At 38.0% G+C, this 25,578-nt stretch overlaps 1 protein-coding gene across 1 annotated transcript in view; it reads right to left on the bottom strand.

The window, feature by feature from the left end:
* Positions 1-3,904: 3,904 nt before the first annotated feature.
* The window catches only part of LOC136802562 (multiple epidermal growth factor-like domains protein 8), a 33,409-nt gene continuing 11,735 nt past the window's right edge, over positions 3,905-25,578 (bottom strand). The window contains exons 16-33 of the mRNA XM_067059300.1: positions 25,264-25,314; positions 24,860-25,021; positions 23,628-23,785; positions 23,162-23,375; positions 22,324-22,921; positions 21,905-22,213; positions 21,710-21,811; positions 21,412-21,586; positions 21,080-21,246; positions 19,852-19,993; positions 14,237-14,971; positions 13,233-13,475; positions 8,188-8,401; positions 7,707-7,890; positions 7,299-7,475; positions 5,643-5,782; positions 5,351-5,462; positions 3,905-5,039 (exon numbers count right to left, since the gene is read on the bottom strand). Coding sequence (XP_066915401.1) covers positions 3,996-5,039; positions 5,351-5,462; positions 5,643-5,782; positions 7,299-7,475; positions 7,707-7,890; positions 8,188-8,401; positions 13,233-13,475; positions 14,237-14,971; positions 19,852-19,993; positions 21,080-21,246; positions 21,412-21,586; positions 21,710-21,811; positions 21,905-22,213; positions 22,324-22,921; positions 23,162-23,375; positions 23,628-23,785; positions 24,860-25,021; positions 25,264-25,314 — 4,927 coding nt within the window. The 3' untranslated portion in view covers positions 3,905-3,995. The remainder of the gene's footprint in view (positions 5,040-5,350; positions 5,463-5,642; positions 5,783-7,298; positions 7,476-7,706; positions 7,891-8,187; positions 8,402-13,232; positions 13,476-14,236; positions 14,972-19,851; positions 19,994-21,079; positions 21,247-21,411; positions 21,587-21,709; positions 21,812-21,904; positions 22,214-22,323; positions 22,922-23,161; positions 23,376-23,627; positions 23,786-24,859; positions 25,022-25,263; positions 25,315-25,578) is intronic.

Raw genomic sequence — 25,578 nt, 5'->3', positions numbered from 1 at the left:
TGTCTCAAAATCTTGAAAATTTTTCCGAAAAATTTAAAACAGTTCCAGTTCTTTGCGCATAGTTTGAAAAAACGCACGAAGGAAAAGTGTCGGTTTCTTATGGATCTTATGTTTCAGGTCTTTGAGCTTTGAGCTCTTAGATATTCCTATAGCAAAAGACAACTTGGAGGGCTAATCCCAGAGGATCGTGTTCTTGGGCATTGAGATCGATTCAGTTGACATCGCCATCTGACTACCTAGCTGCAGACAAGAAACTTAGTATTTCCAATACTGTTAAATCTTGGCTAGTTCGGAAGAAATGTACCAAGCGTGAGCTCCTTCTCTCAGATGTTACCTTTCCTTTGCATGCAAGGTTATCAAACCCGGTAGGGCTATCCTTCCTCGTCATATTGACCTTTCTACCTCTCTAAGCTCCATCATCATATCTCTCTTAATAAATCAGTTCGAGAAGATCATAATATGTGGTCTACTTTCCTCCACTCTTAGATAGAAAATCCATTATGCTGAGCCCTGTTGTGTCTTCCCAATCCATAGCTTTGTCTACTGATGCGTCCTTCTTGGGTTTTGGTTCCTTTTATCAGGGATATATTGGTTCCTTGCTCCCTGGTCTTCGCACCTGCAAACTGTCTACTTGAGACAGTTTACCGCACTTTCAACGCCAAGCACCTACAGATATGGCATTTTTTTACAAAACATTCCTTCTTTTGAATCAAGTTACTCACTTTCCAGTCACTGTAGCTTCTTTGTGTTTTTTTATGCTGTTTCCTTAGCTAATGGCAAGCTATCGTTCAAGAATGTCAAAGTGTATATATTCGAAGTCCTTTGTCAAAATAATATACTCGGTCAATTTTCTTTCTTATCAGACTTCGATATCTTACTTTATACTCTTCTTGGAATCCGGCGATCTCAAGGTAAGTCAGGTCGCCTATCACAATTCAACACCTTCATATTATCCTGGATGACTATCTCAACCACTCGGGATTTTCACCTTAGATACAGTATTTAATCCCGGGGGGGGCACTCGATCTGAAAACGACCATACGTTCGGCCCAAAATTTGGCTTCTAAAATCGGACCCTTACAGTGCTTTGAATTTCCATAAAAAATCATACCCTTACAGTGCACTTTTTCAAAATTTCTCGCCCGTAAGGGCGAAAATTTTTGCAATTTTCCAAGAAAATGTGGAATTTTTCCTCCAAAATTGGACAATTTTGTACCAATTTTACCAAAAAATTGGTCCTTTATCACAATTTCCTACCCTTACAGTGCAGTTCAGTGCAGTTCAGAGTGCAGTTTTGTAATTTCCTACCCTTACAGTGCACTAGCTGAACTATGAAAAACCTACCCTTAAGGGCCGAACGTCTGGTAGGTCATTTACCTTGAGTGCCCCCCCCCCGGGTATTTAATAAACTTACCATACCAGTTAGAGGTAGGAGGTAGAAGGCTACCTCTGTTGGCTCTTACCTCGGTTGAAGTCTCTAACGGTGGTGACAAATAGCCTTATCTTTAGGTTTCTGGAGAGATTTGATTTCCAGATTTTCTTAAGTTTATTGCATGCAACCTACCCTTGTGCTTTTCTGACATTGGTATCCTTTGTAGTTGAATCAATCCAAAAGACGAGGTACTTGAAGTCATTTAGATTCTTTATCAGTTCACAATTTATTGACCCAACATCCACTTTACCTTACTGATTGTGAGTGATCATTTCAGCTTTGGCGGCGTTCAAGTGTAAACCAACATTTGCAGCTTCAACATCCACTCCAGAGAGAAGGTTTTGTGCTTCTTGCAGAGTATTGAGTGTGAGTACTATGTCGTCCGCAAAATCCAGGTTACTCAACTTGATTGTAGGGTCTCTTCCTTCTGCGACCGGTTAAGGTGAACTCCAGATGCCCTGTTTTGGATGTAACTTTTATCGTGACGTAGTCAAGCACGATAGTAAAAAGGTGAGGTGCAAGTGTGAAGTACTCCAGCCAAGATGGAAAACTCTTCTGTTTCTCAACCAGGAGATTGAACTTTGAGGTCTGCGAATTTGATGTTTGGAAACGAATCCAGTTCAGTCCAGTTCTCACCAACGTTATACTTCCGATTTGGCAAACTGAAAACATACCAACTGGAAGAAAGAATTATCGTGGGATCATGTTACTTGTTATTTTTACAGTTAAAAAGGCCTTTCGAAAACACGTACCAGGCAATTACTGTGGCTTATCTTACAGGCCTATGCTCCTTTTTTGGGTAGATTTGATCTCTCCTCTTCATTTTGTATTCCTGGGAAAGATTGAGTAGCAGTTGACCGCTATTGTTTGTTTTTCATGGTAAGTACGATTCTTTACCGTTAAAGTCACAAAGCACCAGTAAAATGTTTATTATGCTTTGGCACACTATTGATAGTGTCTGTCTAACTCGTCCAAGTGGTCAATGACATCGTGGGTACTCTCTTGTGGTGCATAGTTAACGATGACAATGGGGTTACCGTTGAGCGTTGCTATGAGTATTCATTTGTTTACATGCTTTACGCTGGAACGGACACTCTCGGCAGCTTTGTTTACGAGTAGACCTACTACACCATTAGCAGCAATTTGGGAATTCCTCCAGGCCGATTCGGTGATCAGTTCATATCCAGGTAGCTTGGTGTAGTTTATCGTCGCTTTCAATGTATGAATTGGGGTGAATTGATGATTTCGTGAATCACGATTCCAAGGATCGAGGTGCTATATAGAGAGTCGCAACTTAATTAGAGCTATATTGGCTAAAAAGAGGTTTTAGTTTTAATGACCCGATATAATATGCAGCTCGTCCGTCAGGATTTCGATGAACATCATCATCGTTCCCATTCCTGGTACTGTCATCAATCACAATGCTCGGATGAAAAAAGCCTAATGACCCAGGAAAATAGCACAAACCCATAAAATTAGCCATAAGGAGCCACAATGACCCAGAATGACCAAGAAAATAGCACAAAGAGCCATAATGAGCACAAAATTCTCGAAAATTGCAAAAATAATTATAACTTTTAAAATTACAAAAATTTTGTGTCATATTACGATACGCAGAGTATTATCAAGTTCTCAAACACTTACTTCACTGGGCTCAGTGGCATCAAAAATTATCAGAAAGCAAAGTCTAGAAAGTTAACAGTAGACTATCTTAGTTTAGACTTAGCTTCAGGAAACCTTTTGGCTAAAGAAACTCATTACAAAGGTTTTCCAGTGCATGAAGTTTATCTAGAATCATACAAAAGTGGAATTGAAGATGAGCAAAATATTGTTAGAAAAAATGTTTGTCTTTTAGTTACAACACATAAAAATTTGAAGCGATGATTATAGAGTGATTTTTACAAAATGTACAACAATAATTACAATCAGATGATATCACAAAATTAATACACGGTTTTATCCGGGAGGGGAGGTACTTAGGCAAAATGGGTGCCGGGTATGTGCGAGCCGTAAGAATCCCCTTTTCACACACTCGAAAGTCTCTCAAAGGGGTATAAAAACCATTAAAAAGAAAATCGAGAGTCTGAAAGGGTCCAAAAATCACGAAGTTTTAAAAAATTTCCTCTCTCAAAGGGTCCTGATTTTCCATAATTTGGACAAAAATTGAGTGTGAATCGACAAATATTTTGAGAAAAAATTTATTATTCCCCGCTCTAAGGTTCCTAAAAACGTCAAATTTCCTCTCTCTATGGGTCGATTTTCTATTTTTAGCTCGAACATACCCGTCACCTCGCAAACCTAGTACCCCCCGGTTTTATCTTCTCTGCTAACTACTCAAGGAGCGGAGAACAGAAAACTACAGCTTTTCTCATATCGCATCATTTAATCTTAATAATATTCCTTTTTGGAATGCGCACTGTAAATTGACCATGCGTTCGTCAATCAGCGAAAATTCAAGAAAGGTAAAACACACAAAAATACTTTTGGCCGCCAGAAATACATTTTGCTTAAAAACGTGCAGTATGAAATTCTCCAGTAGCTATACGGACGATGAAACCGCCTGTCAAGAATGAATTTGCGTTGCATGATAAATCGTTTGAACCTTTCTACCTCCTGAACTAGATTCAGAAGCTCTTATATGTAGTAAATGTTGATTTTGCACCTGGCATAAACCGGAGCCAATAGCACAATTCCACTCAGAGATTTCGTTTTTGGGAAACTGTACAACAACTGAAACTATTGCTGCTTGACCGTCCTCTGTCTCTTGTTCTGCTAACGGTAAAACTAATCGTGCTTCCTTAGTTCTCAATTTTTCATTTTTCTTTTTATTAATGCGATTTTCATTTTTGAAAGAAGATTGTGCATGATGAGGTTTTTGGTCGTCCTTGGTGAAGAGAAGAGGATAAGATGCTAAAGGACGACTTTGCATTGCATTCATCTCAAGTTGTTGGATTTGGTTCTGCGTGTTGCGAATGAAGTCAATGCGAACCTTCATGCCGATGATGAAACCAGACAGAATGAAGAGCAGGATGACGGAAAGCACCAGAAAGAACAACAACAAATCGATGCGCGGTAAATCTTGACGAAAGTAGACGTGAAACTTGGTGGTATCACTACCAGTCTTGTTCGTTGGCAGAAGTACAAAATAGAACTTCTTCGTTCGCAAGTTGTGTTGAGTGTGATCAATTTTGATAACGACTCGCTTTTCAATATTGTAAATCCACAAAATATCTGTCTCGAAGTTTTCGAACGTAGTGATGCGATCTTTGAAAGCTGAACGCGATGGTAGAAAGTTAGTGGAAGCTTCCATACTCCTTCTTGCGCGATTTGTATCCCTCGTAATGGTCAGTCGTGGTTGCGTACCATTCATTTCTAACTTGAAGATTTGGTTTTCATCCGCAATGAAGAGTTCCAGGCTTCCCTGTAGCACATCGATGTTGATTCGAATATTGACGTTGGTAAAGGAGGGAGCGACGGCAAAGAAAGCAAGTTTGTTGGATCCCGATAAAGTGAGCGTTTCAGAAGACTTGGCGTTGATTCGTTTGTAACATTGATTTCCGCTGACCGGGTTCCCGATGTAATCATCTTTTTCTATACATTTAGAGCACTGAAACAAGGAAAAGTTCATCATATAAGATAAAGTAAAATCTGTAGCAGTCCGAGATTAATCAGAAAAAAAACAGGTCTCTGTTGTTGGACGGTATTTAACCAAAACTTAAGGATAAAATTGCTCTGAAATTCAACTAAAACGTTAGGAACGTTAAAAAATGTTTGATACAGCAAAAGTTTAGAGGACATTCCCAAGCAAATGGAATTAAAAAACAGTTTGGCCAATTTTGAGTATTTTCAGAACCTCATACTTTTTCGAGTGAATTAAAAGATGATTATCATAGCATGTCCATTTTTGTAGTTTAATACCTGATCATTTTGGCAATCAACTTCGCATGCTGTATTTGATCGAGTGTTGTGTAAGCATTGACAGTCCAAACCATCCTTATTGCAAACATTTCCATGTCCGTTGCAATTACATCTAAAGAATGAAAAGATAAATTTCACACGCAGGCCTAAATCGAAAGAGCATCTGCTAGAAATCATATTTTTATCATATATCATATATTGTCAACGATGTAGACCAAAACTACTTTAACTCTTGTAAAACGTTTAGACGATTGACGTACATGGGATAAGTTAAGATTGGCTTGGGACTTACTTGACACAAACGTTGCTCTTTTTATCCTTGTAATAACCTTCAACACATTCATCGCAAGTTTCACCAGAACTTAACTTTCCACACATCAAGCAAACTGCTTCCGATGGGAACTTTGGTCCGTCCCCCACATTCTCAGTAATCTGAAAGAGAAAAGCAGCATGGATCAAAACTACGGCACGCAACAAGCGAAGAAAAATTGCTCAAAAATGTCTCTCAAATCTAGAGGAAAAGAGATTTTACAAAAATTTTTGCTGCACTGAAAACTTTAATTTTATTTCCTGAAAGTTCTTTTTCAAAATTTTCAATTTCAATAATTTATTTTTCAATCGCTTTAAGGTAGTTTTAGTTATTTTCTAGTGGCCCCCATAACGTAAGTTTGCAATTTTAGCGATTTCTCGATATCTATTTAAGGTATGGAACACAAAATTTTGACCAGTGATTAAGAGGGTTTTGGGCATAAATTTGTTTGATAGAATTCCCCAAACGTAGGTGTAGTTAAAATCAAATCATTTAAAATGGTTCCATTCATGTATAACTGGAACTGAAAATATAGAGCTTTAAAGCTTTAAAGTTATTTTTCTCCTATATTTTGCAAAAAAATGACAGAATTTGCAGTTTTTGCCGATTCAGCGAAAATTATAAATATAATTTTTTGTTATAAACTATTAGGTCTTCAAACTGGTAGGAACGGAGTTCATAGATTTTTTGCTGTTACTCATATTTAGAATTTTCGGTTTTATCAATGCTAATTTTAGGGCCCCCAAAATACTGGCTGACCTTTAAAGATGCTATATCTTCTAAATATATCTTCTAAAGTCACAGATGTATCTACATTTTCTGATATTAGGTGTAGAAAGTTTCCTATTTCATGACTTATTTTCAATATCCAAGGAGCTAGAGTGAGTTATATGCAATTTTTATCTAATTTTTGTGTTGTAATATTTCTTTTAGACGCAAATATGTCATTTTGAATCTGTCTGAAACCATACTCATTTGTAAGTATAACCCAACCTCGTCCCCGTGTATCCCAGGCTTTATTTACGTTACTGATTGACGCCAGAGAATAGAATCTAGCGCTATCAGTAAGCATCAAAAAGCTGATAATGCGCAGGGAACGAGGTTGAGTATAACCATCATTCTTTCAAAATAAACAAAAATCATCTAATTCTGATAAATCTAAAAGTCAGAATTTAATAACGACCTACGTTTTGGGGGACGTCTCCGTTTTGGGGCCCATATGCTGCAATGAAATTTCTTACCGACGCGCAACGAATTTTCATAACCAGCGAAGTTTTTTGCAGACTGTTATCTCTGGCCGAGAATTAAGTTTTATACCAACGAATACTTTCTCGGTTACTTTAAAATTGAATATTTTAGGAAATGCAATAATTGTTCAGATTATTGGTGTTTTCTAGCCTTTTTTCCTTATAAAAGCCGACGCTACTCTGGTAAAAAATTAGTCGGCAAAAACTATTCGTTGGTAATAAGTGACGAAATTATTGGCAAGTGACGAAATCTTTTACCGACGAATTTTTTGTTGGTCGACGAATTTTTCAGAAGCGAATTTATCACCGATTAGGTGTCTAAAGGATTGTGAACTGACAAAAAATGTCGATTAATACCGGCTTGTCAAAACTGGCTTGTGAAAGAACTTACCCATTCTAAAAGTGCGGAACGGTTATTGGAGATTCCGAGCCTTTCAACTTCTTGTTGCTGTGTTTGATAAAGACAGATATCCGAATTTCCGTTGCAGAAATGTTGACAAGTTTGACAGCTACCGCCGTCTCGAGGGCTGCCCACAAAAAGTGGTTTGCATCGAGTACACTGTGCTCCCTGTTACGTGAAAAAAAAATAAAAAGATCGATTTAATATGATGCTGATGCCTTGTAACTTTCTTTTCGAAAATAATTCAACGCTCATGAAAGTAAAAATTGGCATGGAACGTTTTACTTTACTGTAACCACATATGTTTTGGGTGAGACAAAATGATGAAGTTTAAGATTCGACCTATGTGACAACACGTGAAGACAGTGGTTTGCAACCGAAAAATTAAACCCATTTCACCTGTGTATCATTTTGACAAGCCAGACAGACATCAGGAAATGTTTCGTTCAGGCAATTGGAATGCCCATTACACATACAAGACACGTTACATTGTTGACCTGTCCAGCCGAACGAGCAATGACATTGGTTGGGTGTCACACATTCTCCATTCTCGCATTCAGGGTCACATACTGGTTCACATAATCTGCGTGTTGTAAGAAAGATTGATTGCTTTTGTTGCAATTGTTTTTCATGGATCAAAAAAAATGCCAATAGCCTTTTTGAGTCTAGGAGACTATGTTGAAATTTCACTGAAACTGGGAGACATACCCAATAATTGAGTTGAATTGGACATAGCTGAGGTACTATATAGGGCTATATATCCCCTATATATGTGGTTTCGTATCTTAACAGCAACGATATGTCAGCTTATCCTACTAGACTGGACCGTGTATTGCTGTATAAAATAAAGTCAATGTTCACCAAGCTATTTAATACCTACCCTTTTACACGTTTGTAACCAACTTTGCATGTGCATTGATAACCTTCAATTAAATCACGACAAACTTCACTTTTGGTACAATTACTATGTCCATTAGTACATTCATTTTCGAGTGGACACTGCATATACGCCCAAGTGTAGTTGGCAGAGTTACCGGAATCGACAACACGTCCATTACTGGAAAGTCCAGAACCACAGATTTCATTAAACGGTTCTGAAAGAAGAAATTATAACCGATTAGAAACGAAATTCAAACATAACAAGCTACATACTGAATGGACCTACCTAAAGATTGATGTAATAAGACAATTGAAAAATGAGAACCATAGTATGAAAATGCAGAATAATACGAGAACAACTCGAGAAATTCATAGAATCCGGCCATTCTCGGCTGTTCTGGCGATTTTTAGAAAGTTCCTGTACCAAAATCAGTTTTATTGAAAATTCGTGGACATTCTTATAAATCATGTTTTGTTTGAAAAAAACAAAGACATGAAACGAAAAAATCCAATGAAAATCTGCAAAAACGGAAATTTCCGGCTTTTTTGGCCGGAAAGAACATTTTTTCAAAAATCGAACTCGGTCATGTTTTGAGCATTGCAAATACGCATCCTTCTGCAAAAAATCAGAGAAAAATAGGGATGAAATTTCGAGAAAATGTAACAAAAACCGTTTTCCGGCATATTTCCAGCATTTTCGGCCGGAAAAAAATGTTTTTCGGAAATCGGGCTCCGTCACATTTTAGGTTTTGTCATTTTTGCATCAGTGTGCAAAATTTCAAAAAAAAAATATAAAGTACAGCTCGAAAATTCAAGAAATACTGTCTTTCCGGCGAAAATAGGTTGTTCCGGCGATTTTTGAATAGTTCCGGCTTCAAAAATAAATTTTTTGGCCCAGCGCTAGCGATAGGGCCTTTCATTTGCAACTTTCCGTCCGTCCTTTCCGCTGTCTGTCCGTCCGTTTTGGTAGAAACGGCGCGTAAAACCAGTACCACACTTTTTAATTTTGCCGTTTGGAGAGGGAAAAAGTTGCTAAAGTCGGACACTGGCTACAAAAGATATATTTTTTGATTCCGCGCTCTTTCAAAAACAATTTTCAAAACAAAACAAGATGGCGGTCGAAGCGAGGAGGTTGATTCATACTTTCTTGAACATTTTCTTTGCTTTAGTGGTCAAGAGACTTTCAAACCAAAGATATTTTGTAATGGTTTTCTTTTATAAACCTTTTTCAACATTCTGCCATATCTTATAGTCTTTGCTCAAGTTTTCATAACGTTTTATGAGTGAAAATTCTACCTTAAATCACTTTTATTTTTAGTCTATTGTTTTCGAAAAGACTTTATTTTTAGGAAATAATGGCTTCTGATATAGAAATAAATAAACTGAAATGCAGCTCATGTGTAAATTTGAATAAGATTGGAACTTTTTCCTTGATGCTACACAAGAAAACAGTCACTTCTGGATCTGTCGCTAACAACGGTCAGTGGTGGGACGTGGTATGATTTTCAAACTCAACACATGATTATTAAAAGTAAACTGATTCTGGAATTTGGTAATGGACACTAAAATGGACCTCATGTGTAAATTGGAACAAGATTGGTACTTTTTCCACGAGGCTACGCGTGAAAATGGTTATTTCTGGATCTGTCTCGTTTGACGATTGGTGCAGTGGCTTGATTTTTCAAATTCGACACAGAATTATTCCAAGCTGATTATGGAATATGTTAGCGGAGACTAAAATGCAGCTCATGTGTAAATTTGAACAAGATTGGGACTTTTTTCATGATTCTACACATTAAATAAAACTAGCCGGTACCCGGCGTCGCACGCCGGTTTAGCTGTTGCTGAACGCATTTTAAAGTTCTTTGGATGTTGGGAAGCTGGCTTAAATACGATGAAGTCAAAATTAAAGGGAAAACTTCTCTTCAAAGTTTGACTCTGTCCCTCCCAGGACACGTATCTTTTAACCATATTTTGAAAAAGATTTTTAAATTGTTGCAAAATTGATCAGAAAGGGCGTTATTCAAACAATACCTTACCGGCGACATGCGACGTCCGAAACGACTTTGCAATTAGATTTTTTTCTCGCTTCGCTCGCTTTACATTTGCCGTAGTTGTTGAGGATTAGGAAAACTTTGATGTCAAGATAAGAGGAGTGAAATTATAGACATGACACGAGATTCGTCGAAAAAAGGCAGCCCGTGGGTACTTAGGCAAGAGAAGGATACGGGCACGAGCCGTTCTTAAGGATGCCTTTTTGAAATGGACAGTCCCTGTAAGGGTTAGAAAAATTAGGAAATCAAACTTCAGTCCCACTAAGAGTCGGTAAAAATAGGGAAAAAAATTCAACTTTTTACCCCCAGAAAGATAGAAATCTAATCAAATTAGTCCCAATAAGGGAAGCAAACTTCACAAAATTTCGCTTGTTTCTTCTTCTCTTTAGTCTCGCTAAGGGTCAGTCAGGCAGCTAGGACACACATCTAGAAAAGCGTGATAGCGAAATGTTATGTTGCTTTTTATAAACTTTTTGAATTCAACAATGAATGATTTAGATTTACAGCAATATAATTATCGACATAGATGTTTATAAGTCCCTTTTTACGAAGAAAGATCTCTTTTTTATACCGCCTTTCGAATGTATTGTTAATGTTGCTGTTTAGTTTTTCCAACAAACTTGTCTTGTGATTCTTATGTTTTAACAAGTGTTTTAAATTTGTTCTTTTCTATAACAGGTTTTGTTTGAAAGATTTTCTTTTGTTTTGTTTTGAAACGAATTCGAATGTCTCAAATCAAATAAGGTCGTTAATTACATTCGAAAACATAAAACAAAAGAATAGAGAGAAAAAAAGAAAAAAACATAAGAGGCGGCCTCGGGCACGTCTGGGCAGAAATTATAATCTATCAATCAAAACAAACCCTTATCGAACAACTCAAAGTCTTTATAAAACGGCGCGAATATTGTTTAACACATTTGTGGAGCAAGAACTGGAAGTCATCTTTTGGAAGAACAAAAACATTGCGTTAGAAAACGAAAGTAGAAAACACAGACAAACACACATACAGACTACCACTATTAATATATAGATGATCAATTCTGGATCTGTCGCATCAAACAGACGGTGGCTTGATTTTTCAAACTCGACTCACATACCGTCAACCGTCTCTAACTTGGAACGATTGGTCGAAACATGGGACTGTTGCATATCTGGTCTGTATTTTCACTTACTGTAAAATCGAAAGGGAAATCGTGTATTTTTAAATACGCCTTTCCTTAACTCAAATCAAATGACTTTGGAAGTTCGGTGAAATGGTGGCCGAATTGCCGTCCCATGTTTTTTCAGATAGTCCCAAGTTGGAGCAGTTGATGGTAATTATTTAAAGTATATAAACTGATTCTGGAATCTGTTAATGGACACTAAAATTCAGCTCATGGGTAAATTCAAACTAGATTGAACATTTCTCATGGTTGCAAGGCATGACAGTGAAAATGGTCATTTCTGGATCTTCGCATTAACTGTTAACTCACATTAACCACATGAATTTTATTAGCTTGGATATGCAGACCATAAAAACTATTTCACCATCTAGTTCTTTAAAGATCATTTTTCTGGTCTACGGTTCTGGTCCAACCACAGATATCTAAGCCCGAAGGGCTAGATTTGCAACTTTAAGCTTTCTCCAGCAAAAAAAAAGTGAAGCAAAAATTCGACTTTTTAAATTTCGTGCCGATGGATAAGATCTAGCATTTTAATTGTTTTCGGAGCGCGAGATAAAAAAAAGTAGGCGGCAAACGCTATTTCACATCTCTCAAACCGGTGAAATTGCATATTTTAGGCACGTGACTCTGGTAGGAAATCCTTCCAAAGATGAGCTTCACTTTTTGACAAAAGCCGCAAATCTAGCCCTTCGGGCTTTACAGATATCTGTGGGTCCAACTAACATGCCTGCAGGGATATTTCTCCCTGCATATGTGAGTGTACCTAATTCTTCAAAAAGTGCCCACTCACTAAGCAGAATATTCGGGGAATTTTTTTATATTTTTCTATGGCGCGCATAATTTATGGAAAAAGCTGACCTTGTGAAAAAAAGATGAACAAATGAAAATGAAAACACAGGCTCATTTCTAAACAAAATGGCCGCTGGAAAGGAGCCTTTTTAAAATGTAGCTGATGTTTTGATGTAGTTTAGAGTAGTTTTGAAAGTTTTTTGAGTTTGTAAAAGAGGTTATATGGTAAGTTAATTATGTGTGTCTGCCTGGGTTTTGATAGTCTGTTAACAAGGTTCACTCACAGGTAGTATCAAACAAACTGTACCCGACATTTTAGTTACACCAGGTAAGTTTTTTTTTTCTGAAATTTTGAGTCTGGATACACAGGCTAGAATTTTATTGGAAATTTGAACCTGCGCCTGTGTGGGCCCGGTTGGTAGGAGACCATTCAATAAAATTTCAAGCGTCCAACCAATGAGAAGTACCGCGGTGATTTTGAAAATTTTTTTCCTGTCTTCACTTTGATCCATGTCAACGGGGTCATACATTTGCGGTTTTGCACGCTTGTTTTCAACACGTTACTTTTCGCTGGGCCTTCACGCCCAACGGGCTTCTTGTTTGAAAATTGAAAAATGCTTGATGGTGGGCATTGCTATTAATAATGTTTTTGAATGAAAAAACAACCAATTGTAAGGAAAATGTTCAATGAGAATCCAGAAAAACGGCCATTTCCGGCATATTTCCGGCATTTTCGGCCGGAAAAAATTTTTTCTCAAAAATCGGACTCGGCCATGTTTTGGGCATTGTTAATACGCATCTTTGAGCAAAAAATCAGAAAAAATTAATGAGAAAATCTCGAGAGAGTGCCAAAAAAAACAGTTTTTGCGGGATATTTCCGGCATTTTCGGCCGGAAAATTTTTTCCCGAAAATCGGGCTCCGTCACATTTTGGGCATTGCTATTTTGCATCATTGTGCAAAAAATCAGAAAAAACTAATGATTTATTTAGACCGGTAGAAATGGAAGTGAGTAAAGAAGAGAATGAGCTGAAGGGCTTACCAAGAAAATCACCTTCCATACAAGTCCCATATCCTTGATCACCTTTACTGCACCATCCACAATTCGTGTACTGTGAGCAAGAAGCACAATCCTGTTGACGACTGCATACACCCTTAACAGGACACGTGGTTGAGCTGACAGACCCGCATCGAGCGATGGGGCAATACAAAGGGAGGATAGCGGTTGACATGCATTGCGAAAGTTTCTCACTCCAAACACAAGTAGTTGAACCAGAGAGATCACCTGTAGTAAAACAAGTGATACTTTTATGGACCTACCTGGCTATCAAAACTAATCAATGAACATTCGCTATATAAACAGCGATTCTTATAGATAAAGATTCGTTTTTTGAGCGGAAAAATTATTTTGTGAAAATCTGCTTCAGCCATCTTTTACCAATGATGGTACTCTACTTTCATGCAAAAATCAAAAATTAATGATTTAATTTTTCAAGTCTTAAAAACTCTTTTCTAGCCGTTTTTGGGCTTTTTGGATATTTCCGGCATTTTCGGCCGGAAAATTTTTTCCCGAAAATCGGGCTCTGTCGCATTTTGACCACCACTATTTTGCACCTTTGTAACAAAAATCAAAAGATTCCTATGATTCAACCCTAAGAAAAGTTGGTAACAGACGAACAGACGGACGAACAAACACAGGTTAATTTATAGGAGCTCCAGGTAGGTCCAAAAATGTGTTAGACTAGTGTATATCTGCACTGGTGTGCACCGGCTGATGAATACTGAGAGCAAGATTTTTCAAGTCTCACAGATATGGGATGTGCTAAGAGAATATATTTCGATAACATGCACATCAACAAATAACACTGACATGATACCGGCTAGCCAGCGGAAGAGAATAAGGGCGAGGCAAAAGATTTTGTGGTAGGGTAGACTCTAAATTTGGTTATTGTTCCAAAAATTAAAACCCTTAAGTTTTTTAGCTTTTTTGTTGATCGACCGGTATACATGAACTAGAGGAACTGGTTGAAGAAATGAAATACGAACCTCTTGAAGCAATGCAAGCAGTACATGTTTTGAAAGTGTCACATGTGGCGGGACATTGACCTTCACTTTGATCTTTGACTTTGAGATATCCTGGATGGGAGACGACGTGATCAACGAGCACCTTAGTGAAGCAATTGTACGGCAAATTTCCCTTGTCATCGTATCGACGGTCTGTCTCCGTGATGTATTGAAAGTGCGTCCCCCAAAAACACTGGTTGTGACAGTTCATGCAAGTCGACGTGTAACAAGGTCCTTTGTGACATTCAACGATAGACATATTAGCTGACAACCCCTGACTTAATGCACAAGGGCAAGGTTGATTGTTGGACAAACATACGCGCTCTGCACCCTTGCCACACTTACACCAATGGCAACGATCGTTATTTTGAGCATACTTGGACAAGCAAGTTGAGCAAGTAGAAAAGGTGTCACAACCTCGAGAGTGCATTGTGTTCAAGTTGCATTGTTGTGATAAGGTACTGTTCTCGCATGGCACACTTTGGTCTGCACACGACTGGTTGGCAGGACACCACCTACAACCAAATGACTTGAGACAACCAGTTTGGAGACCATCGAACAATGAACATGGTTTATTAGGAAGTAGCAAAGAGAACAGTTCACCACCATTGATGGAAAGCGGTTGATACCCCGTGAAAACATAGAATGTGTTATTGTTATCCAATGTCACCGAAGCAAATATCGAGGCTAGTCCATCAAAAGTATCTGTAACATTTTCTGAAAAAGAAAAGAAAAAAGTTTTTGACATTCCTGCAAATGTGTCTGAGAGCTGTTTTTCTCGACGTACATAAGAGTTTTGGCTTAATTCTATTTTCTATATTCTGTATTCTTAATCATTAACTAAACAAAACTTTTAATCTCAAAGGCTACGAAATGTTTATTAAGAAACATCAGCACAGTTCAAGAAATCTTCTTGATCTGAAATGGCTTGGTCACTCCCAGTTTTCTTGAGTTTTCATTTACTATTCTTTAAATGCGTTTCCACCAAAACCCTTGTCATATTTCATTCAGTCTCTCAGGTGTAACCTGATAGCAGCTGTGGAGTTTTCTTAACGCGACACCCTGAAGCTCTAAAGATCGCTAAAAACTAACATCTGAGGAAAATGGCCCTATCTCTACAGAAACTTTGAGTCAACTTTTTGTCTTGTGCCGAAAACTTCAAAATTAAAAATCAGCTGAAATGGGGCTCCATAAAAAGTGCGTTTTAAAGATAGGAATTAAAATTCTATCCCACACTGCTTTGCGACTGGAAAGGTTTCAAATTGGAGGCGGAAGGTGAGAATGGATGTTTGTTATTGTTTTAAAACTCGATTTTTTTGGTCTTTATACTTTACTAGGTCACAGTGTGGATCTAAACCACACTGAAACGACCGCCTTCCATCACGCATCACGCTCGCAAAATAGCGCGCGCACATTATTAACGCCTACATGTCATCTCCAGTACATTTTAGATTATTCATTGAAAACAGAGTACAATGTAGTCATTTTTTATGTCTCGATTATTCAATTCCGAGTAAAAGACATTCAGGGAAAAAAAGAGAAACACCTGTACTGGGTAATCTAGTTAAAAAACCGAAAGTAATGGTAGACAAAGTAATGAGCCAAGGCAAAACGAGATTATCGTACCACTATGAAAGAAACCGCCTCCGGCGGTCGATAAACTTCATGAAAATATTCAGTAATGGTTTGTATTCATTTTCTATAGCTTCAGTTTTCTTCTACTGATAATATAAAGATGTTGGTTTATGATTTTTCTAGGTATTTGTGTATGATGTTCACGATCACGCCAATTTTTTTCGATTCCATGCCATTACGCCTAGAAAATTTAGTTTTCACACTCATATTCTCTGGATAAATTCAGTTTTAGGCCACGTCTAGACGCATTGGTATGAATAAAATTCCGTTGTATAAACTTAATTTTTGCCCACAAGATGTGTGTTTGGTCGTCAATCAGGTTTTCGGCATTCTCATACGCGTAAGTCAAGATTATATACCTATCGGAAACACCCGAAAAATCTGGAAGGAGTTTGACCTCTGTTTTTCTAGTTTTAGTAATACACAGGGGTCAAATTCCAGTTTTTTCGGGTGTTTCCGATAGGAAAAATGACCTTATCTTGACTTATGCATATCAAAAATTGTTTGACAACTGGTGGGTCACATCAAAGGGCCCCGGTTTGAGGGCTGAGATATATTTGAGTTTGACAAAGCCCTCCATGGTTGGGCAACGGAGAAAATTTTTGAATTCTGAAGGGTTCAAAGTGCTATTTTAGGACCCATTTCAATTCAATTTGAAAAATAATTCATGTAAAGACTTTAAGAATAAAAGTCACTCATCCATAAGCACCCTGGATGGAGAACTTGATAATCAGTAACTTACAAAAAGTCTGTCACGAAAAGCGAACTTTAGCTCTTCAGACAAAATCGGATTCAGACTGGATAGAATTCCGAGAAGCTCGAAATACTCTAAAAAGACAGGTAAAACACACCAAAAAAATCTTCTATCGTATACTTCTCTCATCCAAAAAACCGAATCCTCCACACAAAGTAAAGTGTTATCAATATTCAACCCTCCGAACTAAACGATTACTACATTTCCACAGCTCCTAGAATCCTTGGATCACAGCCAACTTCAATCGAGGAAATCCAGCTCCTTCTTCAAGATCTTGCTACAAATGTCGAGCATGAATTCGAATTCCAACCCGTCACATATGAACAAGTAGTCAAAGAAATCAAGAATCTTCGAACTGACTGCTCTTCTGGATACGACAATCTTCCAGTTTCACTCATCAAACCTATTGCTGATCATCTCGCATCTCCACTCACGCATATAATCAACACAGGTATCGCCGAAAACACCTTTCATCGACAGCGGAAAATCGGCAAAGTAACACAGTGCCGTAGCAACTGGGGGGGCAAGGGGGGGCTACGCCCCCCCAATAATTTTTTCAAAAATGGTTATTTTGCAAAATGCAAAGTTTTTCTTTTTTAATTTGTCATAATTGTCACAATTGAGTGCATTTTCAAGCAATCAAATTCAGCTCAAAGCTCAAATTTTCAAAATTTCCCCCCTCGGGCCAAACCATGGTTGGCCCTCACGGTGTCACTAAACTTCAGCCCCCTCAATATGAAAATGCTTCCTACGGCACTGTAACACCTATTCCGAAAACAGAACAATCCACCACTCCAGATCAATTCAGACCTATTACCGTGCTAACCATACCCTCCAAACCTTTTGAACGTTTAATGGCAAAACAAATCGTAGACTACATCGACCAACATCAGATATATAAGCAAACCCAATCTGGCTTTCGCAAACGTCACTCAACCGAAACGTTGCTTATGAAAATTCATGATGATATCGTTGGTGCAATGAACAAAGGGGAAATCACACTCGCAGCATTTCTTGATTATTCGAAAGCCTTCGACACGGTTGATTATAAGACACTCATAATCAAACTACGGAAACTGTCGGCTTCTCCGACAAGGCCGCGTTGCTCATGTTTTCATACCTCAGCGATCGCAAGAGATTTGTTCAGGTCGACGACAAGCAGTCTGAACAATGCAATGTTCAGTTTGGTGTACCACAAGGCTCCATCCTCGGACCGATCTTGTTTAATCTATACACCGTGGACTTACAAGACAACGTCGAGGGTGGTAGTACCAACCAATATGCTGACGATACTACAAATTACGAACATTGTAGACCTAAAAACGTACCAGACGCAATCATCAGAATGATACAACGCCTAGATCAACTCAAAGATTGGTCGACCGGAAACAATCTTAAGTTCAACAACAAGAAGACAAAGATCATGCTCTTATCGACTTCCAGAATGGGTAAGCTGCACGATCTCGCTAACCCAACCCATCCGACTTTCCATATTCATCATACAAACCAATTGATCGAAAAAGTTACCGTGTATAAACTGCTTGGTGTTCAGTTCGACGAAAATTTGAACTGGGAGGCTCATGTTAACAAACTTTGTCAATCGGTATATGCAAAGCTATATGTTCTTCGATACCTTCGTCGCACTGCATCGTATCGCTTACGTAAGCAACTCGCAGAAGCACTATTGTTACCCAGGATCAACTATTGTTACTCGTTATTCTGGAACCTTCAACAATATCAATTCAAAAAACTTGATAAGCTTCTATGTCGAATCGCATCCTTTGTAACGCTAAAGTATTCAACAACTGAGGACGTAATAAACCTTGGCTGGTTACCAATTCAACAACAAGTTGAATTCGAACTCTTAAAACTTGCCCACAAGTCGATTCATCTAGAGAATTTCCCATCATACTTTGAACCTTTGAATACCTGCCGATACAAAAAAACTTTTTGGCCGTACGTATATTTTTGGTAAGACAGGAGGGGCCATGCCCCTGCCCCCCCCCCCCCCGTTGACGGGACCCATGGGCATTAATTGTGAATTAGCGTGAATAGTTTTCACAAGGGGAACGAGGAGGCGCAACCATGGTTTGCGCCGACGGGAGAAATTTTCAATTTAGTACGGCTAAAACCATCCCCATTTAGTCTCTTTCTTCCAAAATATGGTTTAAACATCACAGAATTCCTTTGATCAATAATAATCTGCTCAAAATTACTTATAATAAACCTGTTGCTTCTTTCTGTTTAAAACTTTGCTATAAATATATATTTTCCTGAAATAAAGGACCTGATGCCTTTGATGCATCTAAGAATAAGCATCTAACATCGTCAGCGCAACATCGTTTGCGCCGACTGGAGAAATTTTCAATTTTCGACCCTCTCATAGCATTCGACTCTATTTTGAAGACTAGCTAGCAACTGGTAAAGACAATTGGAAGTTACAAGGATAAATGGCAGATGAATAAAACTGTTTGCACCGTTTCTTTTTATGTTTTATAGAAGGCCCGACCATAGTTGGGGCCGACCAAAGAAAATTTGAAATTTAAACCCTCTAAATTGGCTAAAATGGACATAGAATTACGATTGAAGTAATAAATATGATTTTCACGATCACGCTGAACTGCAAATTTCACGCCATCACGCCTAAAAAAACACGTTTTCACGATCACACCGGCACTTCACTTTCACGCCATCACGCTATCACGCCGTTTTTTCAAAATTTCACGCCATCACGCCACGAAAAACCCTCCATCACGCCATCACGCCAACCACTGGGGTGCCTCTTATATCAGTTTAAAGCAAAAAGGATTCTTTTTTGAGCCTATTTATTCATGAACCTTGTTTTTGAAATACAACAATGCTTTGCATACTTCTTTTCCCAAAACATTTGTATTTGCTTTGAGAGAACTTGACATATCTCCCCGACCCAAAAGTTGTCGGCCATGACACCCTTCTCTATCGACATTGCACTAGGACCCGTTCCTCTAAAATAAAATTCTACGCGGTCCAAGTACAGGCGCGTGACCATATTTTTCAGATTGTATATATCTGTTATCAGGTTACTCGGGTGAGGGTTCAGAGATGAAGGGCACGAATACCTTTCATTCATCAAAAGAACCAGACTTTGAGTAAGTTATATTTGAAGTTAAAATCATGTCGTCATATATACGTTTAGCCGTCAAAAGGATAAAGAGAGAAAGTTATTTACCATTCTCATATTTGAACCATCGATTGCAATGAAACTTCCACACGTACACCTCCTTGTTGAAGCCCAGTAAATCATCATAACCACTCAACACATAAATATCCTCCTCTCTTTTGATAGCTGCATGCCCAACAAGAGTAGGTACCTGGCAAAAAAGTGGTGGTCATTCAGTTTGACGAGTTAGTTCTAGTTGGAACAGTCTGACAATGTAACAAATTGAAATATAGTCGAACGTGCGCAACGCACTGGGCTCAACTTCAGATTTTCCTGTTATTAGAAGGCCCAATTGTAACATTTCAAATATTTAGTATTAGGTAGCAAATATACTTTGTCCGTTTTGGCTGAAATTTGGTACACTTGTTCCTTGGGTGAATACCTGGGGGTGTTTTTATCTTAATTTTTTCATTTTTTTATGTGCGTTAGAATAGTGTCCTCGTCCTAAGAGCCTTTCAAAATAAATAACTTAGGAGAAAGTTCCTCAAACCTGTGCCAAATTTCAGCCAAATCGGACCGTTTTTAAAGTCTCCAAGCTGCCAGCCTCGTTTTGGTGAAAAACTCGTCCCCAGGCCCCAAAAATCAAAATTTTCAAAAAATGAAAAAAACACTCCCAGATATTCACCCAAGGAACAAGTGTGCCAAATATCAGCCAAATCCGACCTTTTTTGAAGTGTCCAGGCTGCCAGCCTCGTTTTGGTGAAAAACTCGTCCCCAGGCCCCAAAAATCAAAATTTTCAAAAATGAAAAAAACACCCCCAGATATTCACCCAAGGAACAAGTGTGCCAAATTTCAGTCAAATCCGACCTTTTTTGAAGTGTCCAGGCTGCCCCAAAGTTTTAGCCTCGTTTTGGCGAAAAACTCGTCCCCAGGCCCCAAAAATCAAAATTTTCAAAAAATGAAAAAAACACCCCCAGATATTCACCCAAGGAACAAGTGTGCCAAATTTCAGCCAAATCCGACCTTTTTTGAAGTGTCCAGGCTGCCCCAAAGTTTTAGCCTCGTTTTGGCGAAAAACTCGTCCCCAGGCCCCAAAAATCAAAAATTTTCAAAAAATGAAAAAAACAACACCCCCAGATATTCACCCAAGGAACAAGTGTGCCAAATTTCAGCCAAATCCGACCTTTTTTGAAGTGTCCAGCCTGCCCTAAAGTTTTCGGACGGACATACATACAGACAGACATACAGACATTCTCAGATTATAGCTCAACTGAAGTTGAGAACGAATGAACTTACTGTGTCGTCAGGTAATGCTTCGATGTAATTCCAAGTAGGGTCGTTTCCCGGTCGAAATGCGTACATTTGATTGGACGGTTTTATTTCGTCGTCATAAAATGAAACACCACCATGTAGATAAATGTAATCGGTTTCTTTGTCGTATATTGCGACATGTAAATAAATCCCTAAAGAAAAAACACGATAACATGGTTAAAATGTTGACACTGTTAAAATATTCAGGGTAATCTTAACATTAGTCAAATGTTGAGCCTCCCAGTTTCCATAAGTCTCTGCATAACGATGTAAAGGGAATTGATGATCAAAAAATGAGAATAGTGAAATACGCATACCGACAGGTTCAAGATCATTGAATTTGATGACATTAATACGATGCGAAGCGAGGTCTATGTAATAAACAAATTCACTCAACCCATCCGAAGGAGCGTAACCACCGATCAAATAAACAAACAACTCCACCTTGGTGCACGTGTGACCACTCAACCGTACATCCAAGTCGAACGATTTCTGCGAAAAACAAAAAGTTGAGAGTATATCAATCATTAGCACCATTAATCAAAACGTCAGTCTCTTTTATAAAGAATGCTCTCACAGAAGGAACACTTGTGCTGGAGAAGGACGTTCACTTACTTTGAGCGGTACTTGTTTCCATGTGGACGAAGTGAAATTGAATGTCCACAAATCGTCAGAAGGTCCCCCTTTATCGACACCTCCGTGAATGTACATCAAGTCCTAAATGCAAAAGAAGAAAAAATACATGACTAGATCGTAATATAGATTTTCAAAAACCAACCAAAAATTCTCTTGTTGAGATGCATACCCTACCTGAAAGATGAACGAACAATGAAATATACGATTGTTGGGTTGTGCATCAATACCAGAGTCGATGGAGGACCATGATGTACTGTTCAAATCGAACACAGTGAAATAGCCAGAACTATCGGAGAGACCGGTGTTTCCAAACAGATATAGCTTGTTGTTGTAATATTCCATGCTTGAACCATACATTGTAAAGGGTGAGTGCTCTGGTAATTGCAAACTTGCTAAGTTATGAAGTTGCAAGTGAAAAGGAAGTGATTCATTGGCACAGTCCACACCAGTGAATCCAAATTTACATCGACACAGTTTTGTTTCCTAAAAACAAAAAAACTCTGTTCAGACGCCTTTCTAAGATTAACAAACTTTAGAATGATTTCGATTTTAGGCGATAAGCACGAGCGTTATTTGGAATCAAAAGGATTTACTTGATCACAGATGCCTTGGTTCGTGGCAGCATTACAGTCATGCGGACATGCTTTGAACTGACAATGATGACCGGTAAGGTGAGTTGGGCACAAACACTTGTTGCTGACGTCACAGACAAAGGGTGCCATGCAATCATCTTCACACTTCAACGTTTGGAAAATGGCTTGGAAACCTCTATCGTTGTGGTTTAAAGGGTGCGTTCTTTGACTGGAGATGATATTGCCTTCGTAGACGATGGTTAAAACACCTGTTTGTGAGCGGAAGTAAGATTCCTTATCATCAAGATCAGGTCCACAAAGAGAGGCCAGTAGTTTGAAAGGGGAGTTTTGTATGGAGGATGAAGTTCTTGGATTGGGTGGGACACCATCGAATATGTTGAGATAAGAGTCAAAACAAGAAGTCTTCAATTTAGTGATGTGTAGAAGAATGTTGTGGTCTGATGATTGTGTGTTGTAGATGATTTCGTTGTGAGAAAGGTTTTGTGCTGTGATCGTCCAATGACATGCATGTTTAAGCAATGAATCATGAGCGACAATCACACCTTGGCCTGCCATTTTATGAATGTTGGAACGTTGACAGTCCAATACACATTGCTCACTAGAAAAGAAATTGTTAAAGATGTGTTAGTGAGAATTTAGTGGGAATTAATAGATGGATCAGTTCAATACTCTTTTGGATTACAGACAGACAGTCTCTATTTAGGGAAAGCATGAGCGATTCTGAGATTCATGATGCTATATTGACCCACTATTTCTAGCATTTCCAGCAGCCTCAAATCCCGGGCTAAAAATACTTTTAGCATTATCATCGTATCAAAATACCCTATCACATGCTTACATTTTAGGATCGTAGACAAACCCGTCTGCGCATTTTTCACAATAAAAACCATCGGTATTATTGACACAATAACATTGACCTGTCTTTTGATCACACAAGTTTCTGCTGACGTCACCATTTCCGTTACATTTGCATGGTTGACACCCTTCAGAAGTCGTAGCGTTACCATAGGAACCGTTGACACAATATTGGCATGAATCACCCATCGTGAAATCTAAATAAAAAATAGGTAGACTCGTTAAGTTTTACTCCACACAAGCCGCAGAATGAAAATGAAAAATGATAACCCATATGGGTTTAATCCCAAAACGTCTTTTGCACTATGTTAGAATCAGGCTGAATGAATATTAAGAAAAAGAATCTATTTTTTGTTCCCGAAAGATCTGAATCTATAGAAATCAAGGGTCGTCGCTCCACACAGAAAAAGACATTTGATGCAATTCACGGTAAGGAGCAAAATGTATACCTTGGCAAAAATCACAGAGATCAGTTCTATTGAGACAAGTACTATGACCATTACAACCACAATCAATGGAACAGTTTGCTCCTTTCCAACCCAGATCACAAACACATTGATAGTTGAAGAGATCGCAGGTTCCATGTTCACCGCACGCTGGCCAACATCTACAAAATAAAATGGAAATTTTGTATGATTTGAAATGATTCATCGAGTATAAAATAAAATGGAATTTGGTATGAGATCGGTTGAATTGATACGGGATACGAAGAGAAAATAGCAGGGCAATAACGGAGCAAAAGTTTGGGTATAAGTAGTATATAAATCTTCAGGAAAAGACGATCACATAACAAAAAAATAGAAAAATTCACTGGACACAATACACGGGTTGCAGAATTATATCAATGAAGTATTAAGTCAAAACATGTGATTACTCGAGAAAGTTCACGTGATTTTATTCCCATGTTACTTGCTTTACAACCAGGGGGGGGTGAAGCAATTAGTACAAGACATCATGCCTACTAACTGCTTTCTCGGAAGAAGTTAGTAACACCACCACCTTGGTACACTTAGTACAGTTAGTACTAACTGAATTTAGCCTTGAAAAAGGCTTTTGACCTTCATAAATTCAATAAAATCAAATCAAATAAAATTTAATATCTTAAAAATGATTCAATTTTCCATAGCTTTCAATAGGAAAAAACAACATTTTAGAAAATCAAATTTCTATTGCAACCAGCAAATTGTTTTTAAGATTAAAAAAAAAAATTTCGAAAATTTGAAAAGAAAATCTACTTCCCAAAAATTTTTTTTGGTAAAATATGGTTGTTTTTTTTTAATTTTCTCACAAAATCCTATTTTTTACACAGTTAGTACCAAAATTTGGCAAATTTTTAGCAGGGGACCACCCTTTTTTGCAGTTAGTACATCTGAGTACTAAGTGATTTTATCCAATTCATATGGCACACCACCACGGTACTAACCGGCATGATGTCTTGTACTAACTGCTTCATCCCCCCCCCTGTTACAACTTAAAGCTGATAACATTAGTGTCAATAAATTCGAACCAATCAGAAATAAATGTCATGTGACAAAAAGCACATAAAACTTTGAGTGAAAGCGTGAATTGTCTTCAGACTTAAATTTTGCAACCTGTGTATTCCGTTCCGTTATTTAAGCGTATTTCATCCACAACATCTGTGGAATGAAATCAACAGAGGAATCAATAAGGAGACACTAACGTTTTGTTACAAGCGAGTTTTCCATCTCCATCAAAACCATCATCACACGGACAATCATAAGATCCATCAATGTTGTGGCAAGTGGAATTGGCTTTGCATGTGTGCATGTCCAACTGACACTCGTTGACGTCCGGACATCGGTCATAGCGCCATCCTGTGTAACTGTAACAATAAAAACAACAAAGAAATCTCATTTATCTTGAACAAATAGTACCAGGAAATCAAATAACTTTCCATCTTTAAGTCAAGAACAGATAGGTAAGTTTTGTGCTAAAGAAGGTATAATATAAAAATATAACTTGAACAACAAAGAAAATCTAAAGTTCAGAAGGTTTGAAATTCCTTCTGCATAAATTATGAAAGGGTTCTACTTATCTGAATAATTTAGAAGCAACACCCCATACCTTGAATTGGAACAAGTCGACTTGGGGCTCGTGAAATCACCTCTTGAACAACTAAAAAAAAAAACAAGTGATACTTTTATGGACCTACCTAGTTATGCATTTAACACATATATAATTGATATCTACGTGAGCGTGACCATTAGACAATCATTCAGAACACAAATAGTGACGATCTATTAGAATTAGTCGTTTGTTTCTTATAAAAAAAACGTTTAAAAACCAAATTTCATGCTCTTAAAATATTCTTTCATATTCAAGACTTTGTGAGCAAAAATACATCTATCTCATCAAAAAATTGAGTAATTTGGCTAAGAA

The sequence above is a fragment of the Clytia hemisphaerica genome, unplaced genomic scaffold (assembly GCF_902728285.1).
Source record: "Clytia hemisphaerica strain Z4C2 unplaced genomic scaffold, Clytia hemisphaerica genome assembly, whole genome shotgun sequence".
NCBI classification, from domain to species: Eukaryota; Metazoa; Cnidaria; class Hydrozoa; order Leptothecata; family Clytiidae; genus Clytia; species Clytia hemisphaerica.
The sequence above is the reverse complement of the archived record's forward strand: the minus strand, read 5'-3'. Positions and strand labels throughout refer to the sequence as shown.